Below are 22,040 nucleotides of genomic sequence, written 5' to 3'. Positions count from 1 at the left end.
TTTATATAGACTATCCCATATAGCTTTAAATCACGTGGGCCCAGATGGCGCCTATGGGTCCGCGTTACATTATCCGTATGTTTGGAGATAGTTATGGTCTATATTTTTTATGTCTACCACGATCTGTTATTTCCATTCTTATCACTTTTTCTGGTTATTATTATGTGATCTAAATTTTATGCCTGCCGATACTATTATATTGCAATTTTTATTATTTTGTTTGGGTTTGTCTAAAAAACTTAATAAAAATTATAAGATTAAAAAAAAAAAAAAAAAAAAAAAAAGGAAAAGGCATTGTTGGCACCAAACTGTTCATGGATGGTTGGGAGAAGTTGCTCTTGGAGGCTGTGTTGGTACCATTCTTTATTCATGGCTGTGTTCTTAGGTAAAATTTGAGTGATCCCACTCCCTTGGCTGAAAAGCAACCCCACACATGAATGGTCTCAGAATGCTTTACTGTAAAGCCAGACCGTAATCCCATTGAGAACTTGTGGTCAATCCTCGAGAGGTGGATGGACAAACAAAACCCACAAATTCTAACAAACGCCAAGCATTGATTAGACAAGAATGGGTGGCCAGTCAGTATGTGGCCCAGAAGTTGATTGACAGCATGCCAGGGCGAATTGCAGAGGTCTTGAAAAAGAAGGGTCAACACTGCAAATATTGACTCTTTGCATAAACTTAATGGAATTGTCAATAAAAGCCTTTGACACTTATGAAATGCTTGTAATTTTACTTCTGTATACCATAGTAACATCTGACAAAAAGGTCTAAGAACAGTGAAGCAGCAAACTTTGTGAAAACCTATACTTATGTCATCCTCAAAACTTTTGGCCACGGCTGTAGTGTGTCTAGTACAATAATATAACATGAAATAATTGGTTGCAGAAGATTTGATCAATTTTCTCCCATTTGCACAAACCAATAGTGTTTATGACCCTCCTGAACGCTTCATTCATGAATACTCATATCTATAATACACACACTAGTTACCGTGGGGATGCGGGTGCTGGGATACTGACTGGTGTCGGGATTCTGGCCCCGGCTTCACGCTCACAAGTATTTAAACTACATCCGACAAGTCTTTCTATGGTCCCCTTTCTATGGCATTTGTTAGCCTGAATACTAACAATATAGATCTAAACCAACTTAAACTCAAGTATTTCCTTACTAAGGGGAAAGAACATTGACTGATAACCACAATTTCCAAATTCAAGTGCCGAAAATGTAATAATCAGACCCAGATGACCATAATTTATTGACTAGTGCAGGTGTACATGCAACTTTTATTAAACACATTAATGTTTTATCTCCAGCCTTCTTGTCTGCTTTTAGCCATGTGCTTATAGGGTAAAACAGCGCAGCTTATAGTCACTGTCATGTGTATTGATGACACATCTACTTTCTAGCATATGATTAAACCCAGTTGCGAATGAACTTCCCTGGTTATATGGAGTCATGGATGAAAAGGACAGCTCGCTTGCCCATTGGCTCATGAGACGAGCAGTATTCTTACAGTAGTTAAAAATTATTATGTATAGACCAGAAGAGGGACATGGCATTGGGGACCAGGAGAGTTACAGTCTGGAGGAGTCTGAGCTTCCATTCCAGCACCCAGGTGCCTGCCCCTGCTCCGCCAGCACCACTCTCCCCTTCAGCATATGACACTCCCTCACCGGTCCCCGCTGAGTGCTGACACTGGTAGCCATGGTCCTGAGGAAGCTCCTGTCTCCGACTTGCTCTCTCCTCTCTCACGGACAATCACTTCCTGCTCTGCTGCCTGCACCACTGCGTCACACAGTCACCTGACCGGGCGGTGGGGGGGAGGGGGGGGTTGGAGCGCCGGCGCAGTACTGGAGAAACTGGCGCGCATGCGCAGGATCCCAGCAGTCGAAGTCAAGAATAACTTTATGAACACGCCAACAATGACATCAAAGCCTGTAGTCTAGCCTGACAGCACCATGGCAACAGTATTCAGATTTGTAACAATAATGTTAAAATAATCTTTTATATAATGTCTTATATATATATATATATATATATATATATGTATATATAATTTTTTTTATTATTATTATTTTTTAATAGGTATGTGTAAAGTTACCAGACAGAAAAGAAGTACCGTCATTAGTAATATATGTTGTGTGCTTGGAAATGTGTGGGCCTGCAGTGAGTTATGTAAATTCTCACTTTTTATTTTGCCTGTACCGTTCCCTGAAAACAGTAGTTACCAGGGCCATAGCTAGGGTAGTGCGGCTGGTGCCATCGCACAGGGCACCACAGGTCAGGGGGCGCTGTTTGGGCCTGTTAAATGTCTGTTTATTATCATTCTCACTTGTAGCTCCCTCTTATTTCGTCCCCAGCATTTCTTGGCCTCCCCTATCTCTTCCCTGGCCCTTCCCCATGAGGCTATTCCCCTTTTTTGGGTGCATTATGTCCCTTTGAAAAATGAGGAGGGGCGCCAATGCTCTTTCTGGCACAGGGGACCCAAAAAGTCAAGTTACGGCTCTGGTAGTTACACAGGTATCTGTGTGAAACAGGTGTGTTTGTGTGTGAATTTAGTATGCAGCTTTTTCTGTGTATTTAATATAAGATTTAGTTTGGTTCTTGCTTGTTCCACATTTTAAGTGCAGATTTGGCTGTTTCTGTAAATTTGTTATGGCAACATTCAGGTGTGTGTGTGTTCGTGAATTTACTGTGGATCTGGCTTTTTCTGTGTATTTAGTATGTATTTGTGTTTTCTGTAGGTAGATCTGGCTTTAGCATGGGTACAGTGTTTCCTGTAGACCCAAGATTTTCTGTGCTTCTGCTACTCTCCCAGACAGTCCAGGAGACTCAAGATTTTTCAGGTAGTTCCCAGGATGCTTAGAAGAGTGGCTGGATCTCCCACATTCAGGGCCTCATTCAGAGGCGGTCGGAGGATACAAGCGGTCGCTCAGAAACTGGGCGGCCACTTGCATCCTGACCGCCCGCCTCTGTTGCGGTCGTTAGGCTGTGGGTTAACACCCACAGCTCTAACGACCGCTCGGTTGATGGTCGCGATGGTCATTGACCATCGCGACCATCGGGGCTTACGACGAGACCCTAGGGTAGGGTCTCACTTGTCGTAAGCCCCGGAGAGCTTCTGGCTCTGTCAGAGCCGGAAGCTCTCCACTGACATCACTAGTGATGTCAGTGGGGCCTCCCCCAAACGGCAGGCGTTCCCACGGGAACGCCTCCGTTTGGGCTGCCACCCCCCCGGCCCGCCTTCCAAACGGGGCGAGCTGTCAATCAACATCGACAGCTCGCCCCGTCGGTCGTAACGGGTCTCACGCATGCGCACGAGGGAGCCGGCAAAACATCGAGGCGGCCGTGCGGTCGTAGACCGTACGGCCGCCTCTGAATAAAATCCTCAGCCCCCACTTCATAAGGTGCCCATCCACTTAAAGATATGAAACGACTGCACGATTATGACATTGTAATCGTGCTGTCATTTGTCAGTCTGTGATGAGCCTACACTGAACGAGCAGTCATTCAGTGCAGGCTCATCAATCATCTACAAACATGCTGAACCTGACGTTATCGTCAGGTTGACCAGCATGTTTGCACGATGATAGATGTCTAAACGACCAGCGGGAGCGCACATCGCTGGTCGTTTTAGACATTTTTGCAAACAATTTATGAACGATATCGTTATTGTTCAATTGCTCAACTTAATCGTCTAGTGCACAGGTTCTCAAACTCGGTCCCCAGGACCCCAACAGTGCATATTTTCCAGGTCTCCTCTTATGCGGGCCATACACGGGGCGATTTGAAAACGTACAACACCTCGGTACGTTTTCAAATTCAGCCCGATGCATCGCATGCTGCTGTGAATGGTAATCGATGCATCTTACAAGATGCTTCGGTTACCTATTTAACAGTATGACGGATTGCAGATCTTATGGTTTTTCCATAAGATCTACGATGCCGATGTACGACGGCGGGGACGCGCATCGCCGTCGTACAGTATGCCAAACCACACACGATGTGCACGATTGATCGTTGCGATCGATCGAAATCGTGCACATCGTCTAAAAAATCTTACTGTGTATGGGCCGCCTTAGAATCACAAGTGAAATAATTAGCTCCACTTGAATTTTTTTTTTTAAATGTGTCAGTGAGTAATGAATACACCTGTGCACCTACTAGGTAACCTGGAAAACATGGCCTGTGTGGGGTGCTGAGGTCCAAGTTTGAGAATCACTGGTCTAGTGGATGAGCACCTACAGCTAAGTGGGCAAATTGGGGACATAGGGCATTGCGATGGGAAAGTGCTCACCCATAGCCTGCAGTCGGGCCACTATTTTGAGTGACAGAAAGTGCCGTTTGTGGGTAGTAACAGGGGAAGGTGCTTGTAAATCGGGGTGTGCATGTGCGAACGCAGGTGTGCCGAACCGTCAGAACGGTGTTTAATGGGTGTGCATAATTAGCAAAGTAGTGTCATTACACACGTGACTGGGTTGTATTTTAGCCTGAACTGCTCGCAATGTTGTGGTGAGAAAAGGCTACCACAAGCGCTGCGAGCAGCTCCGATGGCTCTCGATGTTCCCGATTAATCCTACAACTGCCGGAGATGACGTGTGTTGCGAGTGGCAAAGGGGCATCTTTATACAGGTGCGAGCACATAGTGCGGCCGCTCGCTATTACATAGTGGGCGGCTTTACGCAACGTAGTGCGAGAACACAATTTAAATAGCCGGCCCCTTTTAGCCAGCGAGCGGCTGCAAATAGCGTCCAGGTCTGAATCAGGTCCATAATACCTTCATCGTGGGTCTGTAAGGAGGGGGTGGGAACAATATGATGCAATTTGCATAAATTTAGCTCCACCTCCTCTTTGCGGACCCGCGATTCGCTACATTTTGCAGTCATGAGGGTGGAGTCTAATTACTTAAAGAACCCAACCCCGGAGTGGTCATCTTCATCTAGGGATGGACATCGGAAGTGCAGCATCAAATCAAGTAATGGAATGGCTACTAGCCATCGCATCAAATCATTAGATTGTTTAACCATCGATGGTTACTATGTGCACAGTAGCAGTCAGAGCTTTGCGCGCACATAGGGTGAGCTGGTGTGTCCACAGATGCATAGAAGTCTGTCAGCCATCAGGTGGGCATTGGAAAGTTGCGTACGATGGCTGGCAACAATTAAAAAAAAACACAATTCGATGGAAAAAGTATTTCCATCAGATCGGAAACATCGATGGATGCTATCAATTGGTTTCCGATGTCCCTATCTTCATCTCGGTGGGCTTGAGGGCCTGATTCAGAGCCGCTCGTAAGCGGCCGCTCGTTCGTTCCTACCGATGTTCGCACAACTGCGCATGCGTACGGATTTTAATACGCATGCGCGAACCAGTCAGTGCGGACGAAAATCGTGTGCTCGCTAAATAGCGAATGCCTGCTATTTTGAGTGACAGAATGAGGCGTTTGTGGGTGGTAACAGGGGAAGGTGCTTGAAAACGGGGAGTGGAGATCCGAACGCAGGCGTGCTTAAAGGTCAAAACGGGCGTTTTAAGGGTGTGCATAATTAACAAAGCAGCGTCATTGACCACGTCACTTGGTTGTTTTATAGTCAGAACTGCTCGCATGATTGTGGTAGGAAAAACCAACCACAAGAATAGCGAGCAGTTCAGACGCCTTTCGATGAACTCGATTAATCTAATAAATAGCGGACATGACGTATGATGCGAGCGGCCAGGGGGCGTTTTTTTTCAAAATTACGTTCGCATGTTTTGTTTGCTCGTTCAGACATAGAGGCGTGAACAGACCGCAAAGAGCGAACGTTTCATTTAAATAGCCAGCCCCTTTTTCTGAACGAGCAAGCGCAAATAGCGTCCGGCTCTGAATCAGACCCTGAGTTCACCCAGAGAGAAAACTGGCTAAGTCGCTAACTATGTATGGATCTGGCATTTGTAGTTGCTGGCCCTAAATACGTATATAGCTGTTGTGGTTTTTTTTTTAATTTAAAACAATATTTCAAACAGATACTGTAAATAACATTTGAAAATAAAAAAAATGCACATATTCCAGCACCCAGCAGGACAAACAGTGTAAATTGTCTCATTTGTGGACCAGGAATGGTTTCTGCAGTCCACAGGACAACGGTTTTGCTTATTCCATCTCCTAACATGGGCCCTGATTCAGAGATGTACACATGTGTAGAATCTCGCACACGGGACCTCATTCAGAGCTGCTTGCAAAATGAGGAAAACATGAGCCTCCTGGCCGCTCGCTAGGCTATGGGTGACCACCCACAGCTTTAGCAGGCTGCCAGGTTGATGGTCGCGATGAGACCATCGCGACCATTGGGGCTTGCGACGAGACCCTTGTGGTAGGGTCTCATCTACCGCAAGCCCCAGTGAGCTTTCGGCTCTATTAGAGCTGGAAGCTCACCACTGACATCACGAGTGATGTCAGCGGGGCCGCCCCCAAACGGCAGGCATTCCGTCGGGAACCCCTCCATTTGGCCAACCACCCCGCCTACAAAACGGTGCGAGCTGTCGATCACCATCGACAGCCGCCCCTTCTGTAGTGAGCCCCGGAGCGAGAGAATTTCTCTCTCGCTCCGGGGCTTGCGCACGCACAGTGCGGCCGCTGTGCGTGCACAGGGCCTCAACATCAACCTGCTTGCGAGCGCATAGGCGCTTGTGAGTGGGTCTGAATGAGACACACAGTTCCCCCAAGCCTCTGCCTGACTGAAAGGCAGAAGCGTTTGGGGGGGGTGCAGGGGCGGAGACGGCATGCATTCCCGGAAACGGGGTCGTGTGGCCAATTCCCCCGGAATTGGCCACAGAGGAGAGCTTACTCATGTGGCCAATTCCGGGGGACATCGTAACCATGCTGATAGGAGGCGTCTCTTCTCATTAGACACATCCTGCAGCATAAGCATTTTAGATGGATGGCATTGCACATCCGCTTGTGAGCGCCTGTGCAATACCATCCATCTCTGAATCAAGCCCATAGATCAGCTACAGCATTTGGAGTCTGTTATAGCACCAGAAAAGGCAGAGATGCCAGCATTCTGGCTGCCACTTCTGGGAGGGGGCAGCCAGATCGGCAAAATTGGAGGCATGGCCAGCAGTTGTGGGCGGAGCACGCCACTGCCCCCCTCCCCTTCCCACTGCGGGCGATTCTTATATAATCACGGGGAACAGGAGGGGTCGACGGCTGCCAGGAGGCTTGTCTGCCTTTCCGGGGGGTCGGGAGCGGCACTCGATTTCGGGAGGCTCTCGGCCAAATCGGGAGGGTAGGCAAGTATGAGAAAAAGGCAGGGCTAGAGATTGGTGAATCCATAAGTGCATTATGGCACCAAGAACAGGGCATTGACTGTGGACCTGATTATCGGGAATCTGCGCATGCAGGATCCCGTATGCCTCTGCTTGATTGATAGGCAGTCATTTGCGGGGTGGTGCAGGGACAGCCTGCCTTCCTGAAAACGGGGGCGTGTCATGCCCATTTACCGGGAGTGGCAAGGCCATGATCTGCATCCATGGATGCAGACTTTTTGGCCTCGCAGGCTGACAGAACCCGCTAAGGCCTCCTTGCTGCATCAGGCTTCAGCTACTGCCGCCTGATGCAGCAAGGAGGTGTCAAACACCTCCTGCTGCATTTGCAAATTTTGCAGGACGGAATTGCAAAGCCACTTGTGTGCAGCTATGCATTTCCGTCATCTGATTAATCAGGCCCTGTGTTGGGTGCCTGTTCCTGCAGTCAGAACCGGGCAACCACAGTGTAATTCCCTGTTCTGATTCAATAACTATGGTACACAGCCATGGTACAAGTGCACTGCTGAATGCAGATTCCCAATTATTGCACGCAAGCCCCTGTATGTTTCTGTCTGATTGACAGGCAGAGGCATTTACGGGGCGGTGCGGGGGCAGATGGCTTGTGTTCCCAGAAACGGGGGTGGCAAGGCCAGGACCTGTGTCCATGGACGCAGAATTCTAGCCTCACGATGGAGATTCTTGGCTGCGTCCTCGGTCACAGCGCTGGAACCACAGATGCAGCAGGAGATGTAAAAAAACTGTAACCAAAATAGACTATTAATTACCATATGCCCCCAATGCACAACTTGGTGCCTTCTCAGCACTATTATTATTACTATTATTAATAATAAACTTTATTTAAAGGGCACCACAAGTGGTCCGCAGCACTGTACTGAGGATAAAATAACAAAATATTAAGACAGTACAGTACAATACAGTAGACAAGTAACAAATAGCACTACAAATCTCAACACTGATGCAAGGGGTGCAATGGAAATATTCAGCATAAGCTGAAACCTGTAGCTATTAGCGTGGGTGCATATACAGTAGAAGGTCTAGGTTGTCTGAAGAAATGAAAACACAGGAGGAGTGGAGTTCAGGGTGCAGAAAGCCCAAGGAGGAGGTGTAGAGTGTACTTGGTGTGCAAGAGAAGTAGGTAATGAGAACAGGAGGGAGGAGGGCCTTGCTTACGGAGCATATTATATAAACTGGAGGAGACAAACAGAAGACATATGGAGCATGGTTGCCTGCCTTTTGATTGTCCTCCCCGGGAGAAGCCTGGAACCATAGGAGAAGCCTGGGGAGGACAAGCAGATGGGCTGTGACGGGGCGGGGCCTGATTGGTCACATCATTAAGCCCCACCCCCTTTGTGGCAAATTGTCGCGATTGGACTAAATTTAAATGGGGCGGGGCTAAATGACACAATTCATGGAGAATCGCATCATTAAGCCCCGCCCCCTACTCATGGACCCACGATCGCCACGGAAATTCTCCCCATTCTGCCCACTTCACTAGGAAGTGGGCAGAATGTGGGAGAAATGCCTACCCTTCCGGGGGTGCGGGGGTTACCCAAAAAATCGGGAGCCTCCCGCGAAAACCGGAAGGGTAGGCATGTATGATATGGGGTGAGCCAGTGTAGAGGGAACTAAGGGCAGGAAGCAGGAATGAGAGAATTCAGGGTCTATTCATAAAGATGTGCGTATAGAATTGTTACTTATCACTATAGATCGCATCAGTTTGCTGCGATCTATAGCTTAGATAAGTAACAATTCCATACTTGCCTACTTTTTTTCCTCCTCCCCGAGAGAAGCAGGTGGGTTGAGATGGGGGCGGGGCCTGACTGTTCACATCATTAAGCCTCACTCCCTTTGAGGTAAATTGCCGTGGTTGGCGCAAATTTAAATAGGGGGTGGGGCGAAATGATGCGATTCATGAAGAATCACGTCATTAAGCCCCGTCCCCCAGTGGCATAACTATGAGGGTTTAGTAGTGCACGTGCCCTGGGCGCCGATGCAAGCCCAGCCAAGGGGGCGCCACCGGCCAGGGCAGCGTATCCTTATGTTGCACAATGTAGCTTCCTACTCTGACATACTGTCCCGGGTCCTGTGAGTGTCTAGTGGCCAGGCCTGAGCTGCCTTCATTGGTGGTCTCTCCTCCCCCTCTGTACTGTGCCATGCTGCCACTGGCTGCTGTCTGGCAGCCGGGGTGGTGATTGTGCAGGTGCAGTGGTATTGGCTGGGCCAATGCTACTGCTGCTCTCCGTAGCCACGCCCTCCGGCCGGTGACAGGCTGCGACCTCCGCGGGGCTCCTCATCACGCCGCACACCCTCAACATGGTGCCCCAGCTCAGGAGCAAGGAGGCTTCTCAGGACCCTGCGTCAATCGACGACTCTGAGCAACTGACCTCACCAGACCAAGAGGTACAACCAGGGGGGGGGCTCAGCTGCTGCAGAACCTCTTCCCGGTGGGGGGACACATCTCGTGTGGCCACGACCCCTTCTCCGCCTGGGCCCGGCATGGCTGTCGGCGCCCCTGCCCCTCAGCCTCTTTCTCTCCTGCCCATCAGCTTCTTTCTCTCCTGCCCCTCAGTCTCTTTTTATCCAGTCCTTCAGTAGGGGGGCTCAGCTGCTTCAGAACTCCTTTTGGCGGGGGGAGGGGGGGCTCAGCTGCTGCAGAACCTCTCCTGGCTATGTAACATCATCATCTCCCAGAGTGAGCAGCATGTGCGAGTCCTGTCCCCTCTCAGACATTGTATATGGTATATATAGAGTGGCCCAGGGGCGTATTTACAATGGGTGCAGGGTGTGCAGGGCACATGGGCCCCTGGGTCCAGGGGGGGGCCCGCTCCACACACCCTGCACCCACAAAACTTACCTCTCCGGAGTCCCATGTCGGCTCCGGTGTCTGCGCCTGTAAAAACGGCTCTTAATGGCCACTGCGGCTATTTTCCCATCTATTGCGCATGCGAAGTACAGGGAAAATGGCCGCCGCGTCCATTTTCCCGGTGATCTGTGCATGTGCTATAGACTCTGGGCAAATTCTAGTGCCCAGAATCTATAAGTGCAGCGCTGGGCGCGCACCGCTCAGTGCGCAGCCGGACGGAGAGGAGGGGGCCCGTGTCGGAGACTGCACACTGGCCCCCCCCTCTCTAGAAACGACCCTAGAGTGGCTTACTGTCATATATTGTATATAGTGTGTGTCCTGTGTGATACATGGTATAGTGTGTAACGCCGTCATACATGATGTATAATGTCTGTACACCTGTCATACATGGTGTATAGTGTGTGTGTCCCACTTTCATACATGGTGCATACTGCCTGTTATACATGGTGCATAGTGCCTGTCCTCCCTGTCATACATGGTGCATACTGCCTGTTATACATGGTGCATAGTGCCTGTCCTCCCTGTCATACATGGTGCATAGTGCCTGTCCTCCCTGTCATACATGGTGCATACTGCCTGTTATACATGGTGCATAGTGCCTGTCCTCCCTGTCATACATGGTGCATACTGCCTGTTATACATGGTGCATAGTGCCTGTCCTCCCTGTCATACATGGTGCATACTGCCTGTTAAACATGGTGCATAGTGCCTGTCCTCCCTGTCATACATGGTGCATAGTGCCTGTTATACATGGTGCATACTGCCTGTCCTCCCTGTCATACATGGTGCATAGTTCCTGTCCCCCCTTTCATACATGCTGCATAGTGTATGTGTTTAGTCTTACATGGTGTCTAGTTTGTATATGTCCCTGTCATGCATGGTGTATAGTGTGTGTTGGTCCTCCTCTATATAAGGGGCACTACTGGGGGCACTGCATAATGGGCACTACTACTGGGGACATTTCATAAAGGGCACTATTACTAGGGGCATTGCATATGGGGCACTACTACTGGGGGTATTAAGGTGCATATGGAATTGAAAGGAATGTTCCCAGAGTAATGAGAAACGGTGGTGTGTCATGTTGACATGCCCCCATTTTCAGTGGCCACGCCCCTTGTGGCATGTTAGGGGGGGTGTGATGTTATTGCATTAGATATGCCTAATGTTTGCAGACACTCCCTAACTTGTATGTGAAGCAGAGTTGCCTACCCTCCCGATTTTCGCGGGAGTCTCCCGAATAAAGGTGGGAGCTCCCGCAACCCCGTAAAGTAAGTTGAATCCCCCGCATTCCCTCTGCCCTGTCTAAAAATCCGGACTGCGCATGCGCGAGTCCGGAGGTAAAGGGGGCGGGGCCCGAGCTTAAGACGCAGGGGCGCACTCACCGGGTGCAGGGAGGCAGGAGTGTGGCTGCTGTGAGGTCTCCTGGGCACGCCTTCCCCTGCTCACAGACTGATGCTCCCAGCATTCCCTGGCCAGCCTGTGATGACAGAGGACGGAGGGGGGAGGAGCCGACGCCGGAGGACACTGAAGACAGAAACAGAGGAGCTGCCTGAGACTGTGAGTGTTAGAGCTCACTGCAGCCCTTGCCACATGTATAACTCATGTCAGTGCCGTGGGGGAGGGAGGGAGATCTATTACTGTGTGTTTGTATGTGATGTATGTGTAGTAATGTGATGTACAGTATGTGTGGGTGTAGTAATGTGATGTATGTGTGTGTAGTAATGTGATGTATGTGTGTGTAGTAATGTGATGTATGTGTGTAGTAATGTGATGTGTGTGTAGTAATGTGATGTATGTGTGTAGTAATGTGATGTGTGTGTAGTAATGTGATGTATGTGTGTAGTAATGTGATGTGTGTGTGTGTAGTAATGTGATGTGTGTGTGTAGTAATGTGATGTATGTGTGTGTAGTAATGTGATGTATGTGTGTGTAGTAATGTGATGTATGTGTAGTAATGTGATGAATGTGTAGTAATGTAATATGTAGTAATGTGATGTGATGTATGTGTGTGTAGTAATGTGATGTATGTGTAGTAATGTGATGTATGTGTAGTAATGTGATGTATGTGTGTAGTGATGTGATGTATGTGTGTGTAGTAATGTGATGTATGTGTAGTAATGTGATGTGTGTGTAGTAATGTGATGTATGTGTGTGTGTACTAATGTGATGTGTGTGTGTGTAGTAATGTGATGTATGTGTAGTAATGTGATGTGTGTGTGTGTAGTAATGTGATGTATATGTGTGTAGTAATGTGATGTATGTGTAGTAATGTGATGAATGTGTAGTAATGTGATGTATGTGTAGTAATGTGATGTGTGTAGTAATCTGATGTATGTGTGTGTAGTAATGTGATGTGTAGTAATGTGATGTGTGTGTAGTGATGTGATGTGTGTGTAGTAATGTGATGTGTGTGTGTAGTGATTTGTGTGTGTAGTAATGTGATGTGTGTGTGTGTAGTAATGTGATGTATGTGTGTGTAGTAATGTGATGTATGTGTAGTAATGTGATGAATGTGTAGTAATGTAATGTGTAGTAATGTGATGTGATGTATGTGTGTGTAGTAATGTGATGTATGTGTAGTAATGTGATGTATGTGTGTACTGATGTGATGTATGTGTGTGTAGTAATGTGATGTATGTGTAGTAATGTGATGTGTGTGTAGTAATGTGATGTATGTGTGTGTGTACTAATGTGATGTGTGTGTGTGTGTAGTAATGTGATGTGTGTGTGTGTAGTAATGTGATGTGTGTGTAGTAATGTGATGTATGTGTGTGTAGTAATGTGATGTATGTGTAGTAATGTGATGTATGTGTAGTAATGTGATGAATGTGTAGTAATGTGATGTATGTGTAGTAATGTGATGTGTGTGTGTGTAGTAATGTGATGTATGTGTGTGTAGTAATGTGATGTATGTGTAGTAATGTGATGAATGTGTAGTAATGTGATGTGTAGTAATGTGATGTGTGTGTAGTGATGTGATGTATGTGTGTGTGTACTAATGTGATGTATGTGTGTGTGTAGTAATGTGATGTGTGTGTGGGGAGGTGAAATCTTCATATGATGTGTGTGACTGACTGGGTGTCTGTGTGTGAGAGACTGTGTGTGTGTGTGTGAATCTATTCATGGGATGTGCTGAGACTGTCTGTGTGTGACTGTGGGGCCCATTTATTAATGATCGCATTTTGCAATGCAATCAGGGCATGCAGTACCGCCCCTGATCGCATTGCAAAATGCGATCCTATCTGCCGGATGTATTATCCGGGACATGCAGGGAGACGGGCTCCGAAAAGAGCCCGTCCCTGCGATGTCTCCGGAGGGCAGTCGGGGCTTCTGCGCATGCGCAGTCCCGCGGACTGCACATGAGCGGCGCCGATTGCCGGCGGAGGGATCTGGCAGATCCCTCCGTCGGCTGATATGCGGTAAGTGCCCATAGGAAACAGTGGCTAACGCTATCTTTAGATAGCGTTAGCTGCTGGGGCCAATATCGGGAATGCTTCGCATTCCTGATATTGATACATTTGGCAGCATCGCATCCCCCATAGAAACCTATGGGGGAGGCGGCTGCCGGCGGCAATGGAGGGATCGCAGCAGGTATCTCCGATACCTGCTGCGGTCCCTCCTTCATACATTCGGGGGATACTAAGTATTTGAGGTAAACCCCCGAAAACAGGTGTTTTCGGGGAATTTACCTCAAATGCACTTTGATAAATGGGCCCCTGTGTATGAATCTATTCATAGGATGTGTGTGTGTGTGTGTGTGTGTGTGTGTGTGTGTGTGTGTGTGTGTGTGTGTGTGTGTGTGTGTGTGTGTGTGTGTGTGTGTGTGTGTGTGTGTGTGAATCTATTCATATAAATGAATGTGTGCGTCTGGGGGGGAATCTATTAATGTCAATATGGCAGGGTAGAGATGTATTAATGTCAGTGGGGGAGCTAGGGCGTCAGCTTATAGGAATATATACGCCCATAGGTGGAGTTAGACACGCCCTTTGGGTGGAGCAGACCACGCCCCCACAACGGCGCGTCGCATTCTGCAGCCATCTACAATCTCCCTCAAAGTCATTTTCAAAAGTAGGCAAGTATGATGTGAAGGCCTGAATCTTCAGTGACGGTCCCTAGGACCATGGGGAATGCTGGGAAGTGGGTGTAGTCTGGTGTACAGTATGTGTATAGTTTGCAAATGGCTGAATAAAGTAGCATAGCAGTTGTAACCCATGCATCAGTGTCCATATGAATGCATATACAAGCATGCAAACAAAACTTGGTGTATCCGAAGAAGTGTAAATGGACTCTGCTAGTGCTTAGAATGTGAGATGATCCTGCAGAAGTCTGCAAAGTTGTGATACTCAGTGTGTGAAAACTCTGCCGTGTGCTCTTGTCACATCAAACTGTGAGTAGCAATGGATAAGCTGTCTCCTCCAACAGGCAAACAAATGTCTGGTAAATTGTCTGAAAACTGGAAAAGATTTACACAAAGGTTTAATATTTACCTTACTGCATGGGGAGCAGATAATGAGGAAGATAAAACCAAGGCATCCATTTTCCTCCATGTGATAGGAGAGGATATACTGGACATTTATAATAGTTTTCAGTTTGCTGAAGGGCAGAATATGATTTTAAACTCTATGATGCAAAAGTTTGAAGACTACTTTGTACCAAGAAAAAATGTGACACATGAAAGATTTAAGTTTTTCACTTGTGATCAGAAGAATGGAGATGGATTTGATCAGTATGTTACAGAACTGCAATCACTCAGCAAAACCTGTGAGTTTGGTGATTTAAAGGATTCACTGATTAGAGATTGTATTGTATGTGGAATACCTGATAATGGACTCAGAGAGAAATTGCTGAGAGAGCAAGATTTAACACTAGATAAAGCAGTGAATATGTGTAGATCTGCAGAAATGACTATGGACCTCATTCAGAGCCGTTCGCAAAAAGTGAGCACTCGCTCTGAATGAGGGCGGCCGCTTTTAATTTTTTTTTTTAGCCGGCCTCCTGGCCGCTCGCTAAGCTGTGGGTGACCACCCACAGCTTTTGCGAGTGGCCAGGTGATGGTCACAACCATCGGGCTTGCAACGAGACCCTTGTGGTAGAGTCTCGTCTGCCGCAAACCCCAGTGAGCTTCCAGCTCTAATAGTAGGGCCGCCCACAAACGGCAGGCATTCCTTCAGGAATGCCTCCATTTGTCAAGCCACCCCCCCCACCCCATCCCGCCTGCAAAACCGGACAAGCTGTCAATCAACATCGACAGCCGCCCCGTTTGTAGCGAGCCCTGGAGCGAGTAAATTTCTCACTCGCTACGTGGCTTGCACATGCGCAATGCACAACCATTGACCCGCTTGCGAGTGCATAGCGCTTGCGAGTGGGTCTGAGTGAGGTCCTAAGTTTCAAGCTAAAACCCTACACAAGGTAACTGATGGTGCTGTACATGTTTTGAAGAAAACAAAGCCAAACAGAACACCATTCTCTAAAATGAAGCAGTATAAGTCACAGACTAACAGAGAAATGTGTAATAGATGTGGAAATAATCACAATCCTAAAATGTGCCCATCTTATGGTAAAACCTGTATGAAATGTGGTAGAAGGAATCACTTTGCCAAATGCTGTAAAACCAAAAGTGAAGCAAACACAGTGCACACTGTTACACAAGCTGAGACTGAAGAGTTTTTTGTGGATACCATTGAACTTTGCAGTCCAGATAAGAAGGAATGGATTGTTCCTTTAACAGTGAACAAGATCGTCATTCTCTTTAAGCTTGATACAGGCGCACAGGTTAATCTAATATCTTTTCAAGACTATTAGAATAAAACCTAAAATTCAATGTATTTCAACAGTTTTGTATGCTCCAGTTTTTATTAGGGTCGCTGTTTGTCATTACCACTGATGACCCCCTTACCGCCCGGTTTTTCTTGGTCTCGGTCATGCTCCTCATGCCCGAGCTCCCAAGTGGCGGTAGTGTTCACAAGCTATTGTTCTGTATGTTCATTATTATGTGTTCTTTGTTTTGTGTTGTCTTTTTTTTTCTTTCTCTTTTTTTTTATTTTGACTACCCTAGTGTGTTTCCCTTTCCTGGGAGAGTTGGTGTGCTCCATCAAGATCAATGTTCACTTTCACAGACGGTAGATGATGGCGGTTGATACATGAGCTACAACCATTAAAGTGGTTTCGCTCAATGTAAAAGGTCTAATTTTCCAGAGAAGAGATCTAGGGTTCTACGTGACCTGTTCGCAGCTAGGGCGGATGTGGCGTTCCTCCAGGAAATGCACTTTAGGTCTGCTGATGCCCCTACTATCCTTAAAGATCGCAATTTCCCAATCTCTTTTTATAATAACAACACTAGAGGCAAATCCCTAGGAGTTGCCATTCTGTTATCTAAACGCCTACCATTCCAAGATGTGACTTCAGTTGCTTTGGAGGAGGGCAGGACACTTTTGGTTAAGTGCATGGTATTTGGCCAGCAATATACATTTATTAATCTTTATGTCCCAAACCAGAATCAGCCGTCTTTTCTCTCAACCGTCCTGGATCGGATTGCCCCGCTGGTCGTAGGTATTCCGGTTCTTGGGGGTGACCTGAATTGGTCTCTCCAACCGGAAGTAGATGTTTCGGGAACACCTTCTAGACGCTCATTGACTTCTCATCGTAAGGTTAGACGCTCCCTCCATGACCACCAGTTGGTTGACACCTGGCGGTTCCAACACCCGGGGGACAGAGACTACACTTTTATTCCAGACTAGATTATTTTCTACTCCCACAGAGATTTTTACATTTGATTAATTCCACTGACATAGGCCTTATCACGTGGTCTGACCACGCCCCCATTTCTCTGACCTATGATACCTCATGCCCCTATTCAAAGCAATGCGTGTGGCATCTTAATGAACAAATTCTAAATGATCCACGATGTAAGTCTCAATTGGATGAGGCAATTAATGATTACTTCTCTTTTAATGAGACACTTGAGGTCTCCGGGGTCACAGTGTGGGAGGCCCACAAATGTGTATTACGGGGGAAACTTGTCCAACTGGGTTCAATGCTCAAACAAGAAAAAACAAGTAGGAAAATTGCCCTGCTCCAACAGCTTAGAGTGTTGGAAACAACACATAAGTCCTCCCCTTCCCCTCAAATTCTGTCTGATTTGATTGAGACTAGGCCTCCCCTTAATGCTCTGCTATTTGACGACATTAAAAAAGATTACCGACTCTGTAGAAATCGGTTCTACCAATGGGGAAATAGGCCGGGCAAGTTGCTTGCCAGAGCTTTGAGGGCCCAGAGAGCCACTTTGTATATTCAAACAGTCAAGGACTCATCGGGGACCAAGCGCCATCTTACTAGGGATATTGCCGACACATTCCATGCTTATTACACCAAATTATATAATCTTTAGCCTCCTCTCAGGACTTTCTGGCCCAATACCTTCGAGAATCTGGTCTTCCAAGATTATCAGAAGAAGATAGCATCTGGTTAGACTCTCCATTCTCCCTTTTGGAGCTCAAGACAGCCCTTACAGACACGCCTTCCGGAAAAAGTCCAGGTCCGGATGGCTTTTCTATAATTTATTATAAAATTTTCAAGGATTCCCTTTTACCTAAAATGCTCCGAGCCTTCAATGCTATTACAGACAAGTGTGGGTTCTCTCCTCAATCACTTGAGGCTCACATAACCATTATCCCCAAGATGGGTAAAGACCCGGCCCACTGTGCAAGCTACCGCCCCATCTCCCTCCTCAATACTGACGTGAAATTGTTTGCAAAACTTATTGCTAATAGAATCAAGGAGTTGCTCCCTAACTTAATACACTCGGACCAAGTAGGTTTTGTACCAGGGAGGGAAGCACGGGACAACACCACTAAAGCTATAGATCTTATCCATCTGGCCTCAGGTGGTCCTGTTCCTGTGGTGATGCTTCAACAGATGCCGAGAAGGCATTCGATAGAATTAGCTGGATATTTATGGAAGGGGTTTTGTGACACTTGGGTCTGGGTCCTGCGAGTCTCCAACGAATATTAGCACTATATTGTTTCCCTTCTGCTCGGATTAAGATTAATGGTACCCTTTTGGACCCGGTTCAGATCAGTAATGGCACTAGACAGGGATGCCCCCTATCTCCTATAATTTTTATTTTATGTATAGAGGCTCTCACATGTATCATTAGACTTAATCCTAACATCACAGGATTGAAGGTGGGTGATATGGTCTATAAATTAGCTCTGTTTGCAGATGACCTATTGACGTTCTTATCTAACCCTGTCATCTCGATCCCTAACCTGATGGCCGAGTTTCATCACTTTGGTTCCCTCTCCAATTTTAAAATAAACTTTTCTAAATCTATGGCGGTGAATGTGTCGGCACCCTCACACTCTATTGCAAGGCTCAAACACGCTTTCCCCTTTACATGGCATGCCACTAGTCTCAAGTACCTTGGAGTTACGCTACATACTGATTCTTCTTGTCTATTTGATGTCAATTTTAAATGATTGCTCCTTACGCTCCGCTCAGATCTTAGGGACTGGCGTACCAAGTGGCTCTCATGGCTTGGTAGAATTAGTGTAATAAAAATGAATGTGCTCCCTAGAGTTTTGTTTTTCCTACAAGCCTTGCCTATACATATCCCCAAGTCATGGTTCCAAGAGCTACATAATGTCGTCAGAGACTTTGTATGTGGAAACAGCAGACCTAGGTTTCAACACGCAGTTCTCTTCAGACGCAGACATATGGGAGGCCTTCAGCTGCCTCATTTTTCAGTATACTATGACGCCATAGTGTTGGGTAGGATAATGGAGTGGTCTCAGGCAACTGACGCCAAACAGTGGGTTCACCTTGAGAATCATTCTCTTCCCATTCCCATTGCGCAATACCCCTGGAGATCCAGGGTCCCAGTTATCTCTCACCCCACTATTGGCCCCACATTAGCCCGATGGAATAGATTACACAAACTAACGTGCGTGTCGTCTACTCTCTCCCCCTTGACTCCCCTCTTCAGTAACCCTGATTTCCCTCCGGGTGTTGCCGGCAGTGCATTTGCTATTTGGAAATGTCAGGAAGTGCAGCGAGTTGGCCAGCTGATCAAGGGGAGAGTTGTGCTCTCCTCCACTCTACAGGCTACATGGGGACTCCCTCCGGCTGAGATCTGGAGATATCTCCAATTGAAGCACTTTCTACAAAGGAACGATGTTCGCACGGCGGGATCTAGATCTTTGACTCCCTTTGAGGATTTGTGCCTGATGCCTTTGCGCCCGGTGCATTTTCTCTCCTGGGGTTACGCACTTTTGATTGAACATTTGTTCCCTACTCTTCCCAAATACGCTAAGGATTGGGAGCGAGACCTACACCTTGATTTGGAGGAGAGTGATTGGAGCAAAGTTTTTCAAACTACGTTTGCTAGCTCGGTTAGCTATTCTGTGATTGAGACACAATTTAAGGTATTGTCCCGGTGGTACCGATGCCCTCTTACGTTAGTAAAAATGTTTCCGGGGCTATCGGATAAATGTTGGAGGTGTGATATGGAGACAGGCTCCCGACTACACATCTGGTGGGACTGCAGTCTATTACGTTCCTTTTGGAATCAGGTGATTTCTATTACTAAGACTATAGTGGGTGCAGATACCCCCTCTGATTCCTTCTTCTGGCTTCTCAATTTATTCCCTGGCCCTATTTCAATCTATGAAAAGTCCCTGTTAAAGTTTCTTAATAGTGCTGCCAAAGCTGTGATCCCGGTGCGTTGGCGTTCAACTTCTCCTCCCACGCTTAAGGAGTGGTTCACCCGTATAGACTTGTATATGTCCATAGAAGATCTCTGAATGGGCCCGGAAAGATATCAGGAGTTTATCTCTACCTGGCACCAATGGTTGGAATTTAAGTCTTCTAGTACATATTTAAGTTTTGCGGATTGAGCTCTGATTATTTACCTATTTATTTTTTTTTCTCTTCTTCCTCTCTGTAAAGGGGCTGTTCCTTCAGGAGCACGTATATATTTCTAATTAAGAGCCACCAGCTCTCCCACCACCCCCCGCCCCCCAACCACCCTCCTCTTTTCTTTCTCACTTTCTCTCTTCCCCTCTTTTCTCTGTTAGATCAATATTCATTTATGTATTCATTTATTCATCTATTTTTTGTATTTTTATTTAATTGTGTTTTCTTTTTCTTTTTCTTGATTATTGCTGTTAAGGTGTGGCTTTATTTCTATATCTAGCACTTGTTATGTGTGATGTATATTTCAAACTATGATACCGAATGTATGTGGTTTTTCTCACAAACTATTTCTTTTTTGGAAGCATAAATAACAACAAAAAATCTACCAATAAACATATATTGAAAAAAAAAAAACCTAAAATTCATCCAGCCAATGTGAAAGTTGCAGGCTATACTGGTGAGAAAATTCCTGTAAAAGGTACATGCCTAGTGACACTGAAATACAGAGGACAAAAGTTTAAAACCTCTCTACTGATTGTGGATAGAGATGTGCAACCAATCTTAGGACTAAGGGCCTGATTCAGACCCGCTTGCAAGCGGATCGATGGTCCCCCACTGCGCATGTGCGAGTCCCGGAGCGAGAGAGAAATTCTCTCGCTCCGGGACTCACTACAAAAGGGGCGGCTGTCGATGTTGATCGACAGCTCGCCCCGTTTTGTAGGTGGGGCGGGGGGGGTGGCTACACAAACAGAGGCGTTCCCGAAGGAACGCCTGCCGTTTGTGGACGGCCCTACTGACATCACATGATGTCAGTAGGTGGACTTCCTGCTCTATTAGAGCAGGAAGTCCACTGGGGCTTGCGGCCACGATACCCTACCACAAGGGTCTCGTCGCAAGCCCGATGGTCGTATCACCCACAGCTATGCGAGCAGCCAGGAGGCCGTATTTAAAAAAAATAAGTGATGCCCATATTCAGAGCGAGCGCTCTCAAAGAGCATCCAGCTCTGAATCAGGCCCTAAGTTCCTGTGAGAAACAACTTGATAAAGAAAGTTTTTATGGTGACATCACAAGTAGAATATAAGTGCAAATCAGTGTTTACAGAATACAGTGACCTATTTGAAGGCTTAGGTTGTCTGCCTGGTGAGCATAAGATAAATATAAACACGCAAGTTCCTCCAGTGTTACACCCCTGTAGAAACGTGCCATTTACACTGAGAGAAAAACTACAAAAAGAGTTAAACCGCATGGAAGCTTTGGGTGTGATAGAGAAAGTTGATGAGCATACTGAATGGGTGAGCTCCTTAGTAATTGTGGAAAAGAAAAATTGACAACTCAGAATATGTCTAGATCCAAGAGATTTAAATAAAGCTATTAAAAGAGAACATTTCAAATTACCAACCAGAGATGATATCATGTCGCAATTTGCAGGAGCAAAATGGTTCATTAAATTGGACGCATCTTCAGGATTCTGGCAAATGAAGCTAGATGAAACCACCAGAAGGTCGATACAGATTTCTTCGACTACCATATGGGATACTGGGCCTGATTCAGACCTGCTCGCAAGCGGGTTGATGGCCAGGCAATGCACTGCACGTGCGCGAGCCCCGGAGTGAGTGAGAAATCACTCGCTCCGGCGCTCACATCCAAAAGGGGCGGCTGTCGATGTTGATCGACAGCTCGCCCCGTTTTGGAGGCGGGTAGGGGGAGTGGCTGGCCAAACGGAGGTGTTGCCGAAGGAACGCCTGCCATTTCGGGGCGGCCCCACTGACATCACGAGTGATGAGTGAAGTCTGTGGGTGAGCTTCCGGCTCTATTAGAGCCAGCACAGCTCTGAATCAGGCCCACTGTCCGCTCCAGAAGTATACCACAAAAGAATACACATGATTTTTGAACATATTCCAGGTGTTGAAACAATGATGGATGACATTAATATCTGGGGTTCTACAAAGGAAGAACATG

General features: G+C 46.9%; 1 protein-coding gene across 2 annotated transcripts in view; it reads right to left on the bottom strand.

Moving 5' to 3' along the window:
* The window catches only part of TOLLIP (toll interacting protein), a 57,948-nt gene extending 56,132 nt beyond the window's left edge, over positions 1-1,816 (bottom strand). For both annotated transcript variants that reach the window (XM_088454564.1, XM_088454566.1), the window contains exon 1: positions 1,677-1,816. In XM_088454564.1, coding sequence (XP_088310690.1) covers positions 1,677-1,709 — 33 coding nt within the window. In that variant the 5' untranslated portion in view covers positions 1,710-1,816. The remainder of the gene's footprint in view (positions 1-1,676) is intronic.
* Positions 1,817-22,040: the final 20,224 nt, after the last annotated feature.

The sequence above is a fragment of the Taudactylus pleione genome, unplaced genomic scaffold (genome assembly GCF_031769625.1).
Source record: "Taudactylus pleione unplaced genomic scaffold, aTauple2 ptg000619l, whole genome shotgun sequence".
NCBI classification, from domain to species: Eukaryota; Metazoa; Chordata; class Amphibia; order Anura; family Myobatrachidae; genus Taudactylus; species Taudactylus pleione.
The sequence above is the reverse complement of the archived record's forward strand: the minus strand, read 5'-3'. Positions and strand labels throughout refer to the sequence as shown.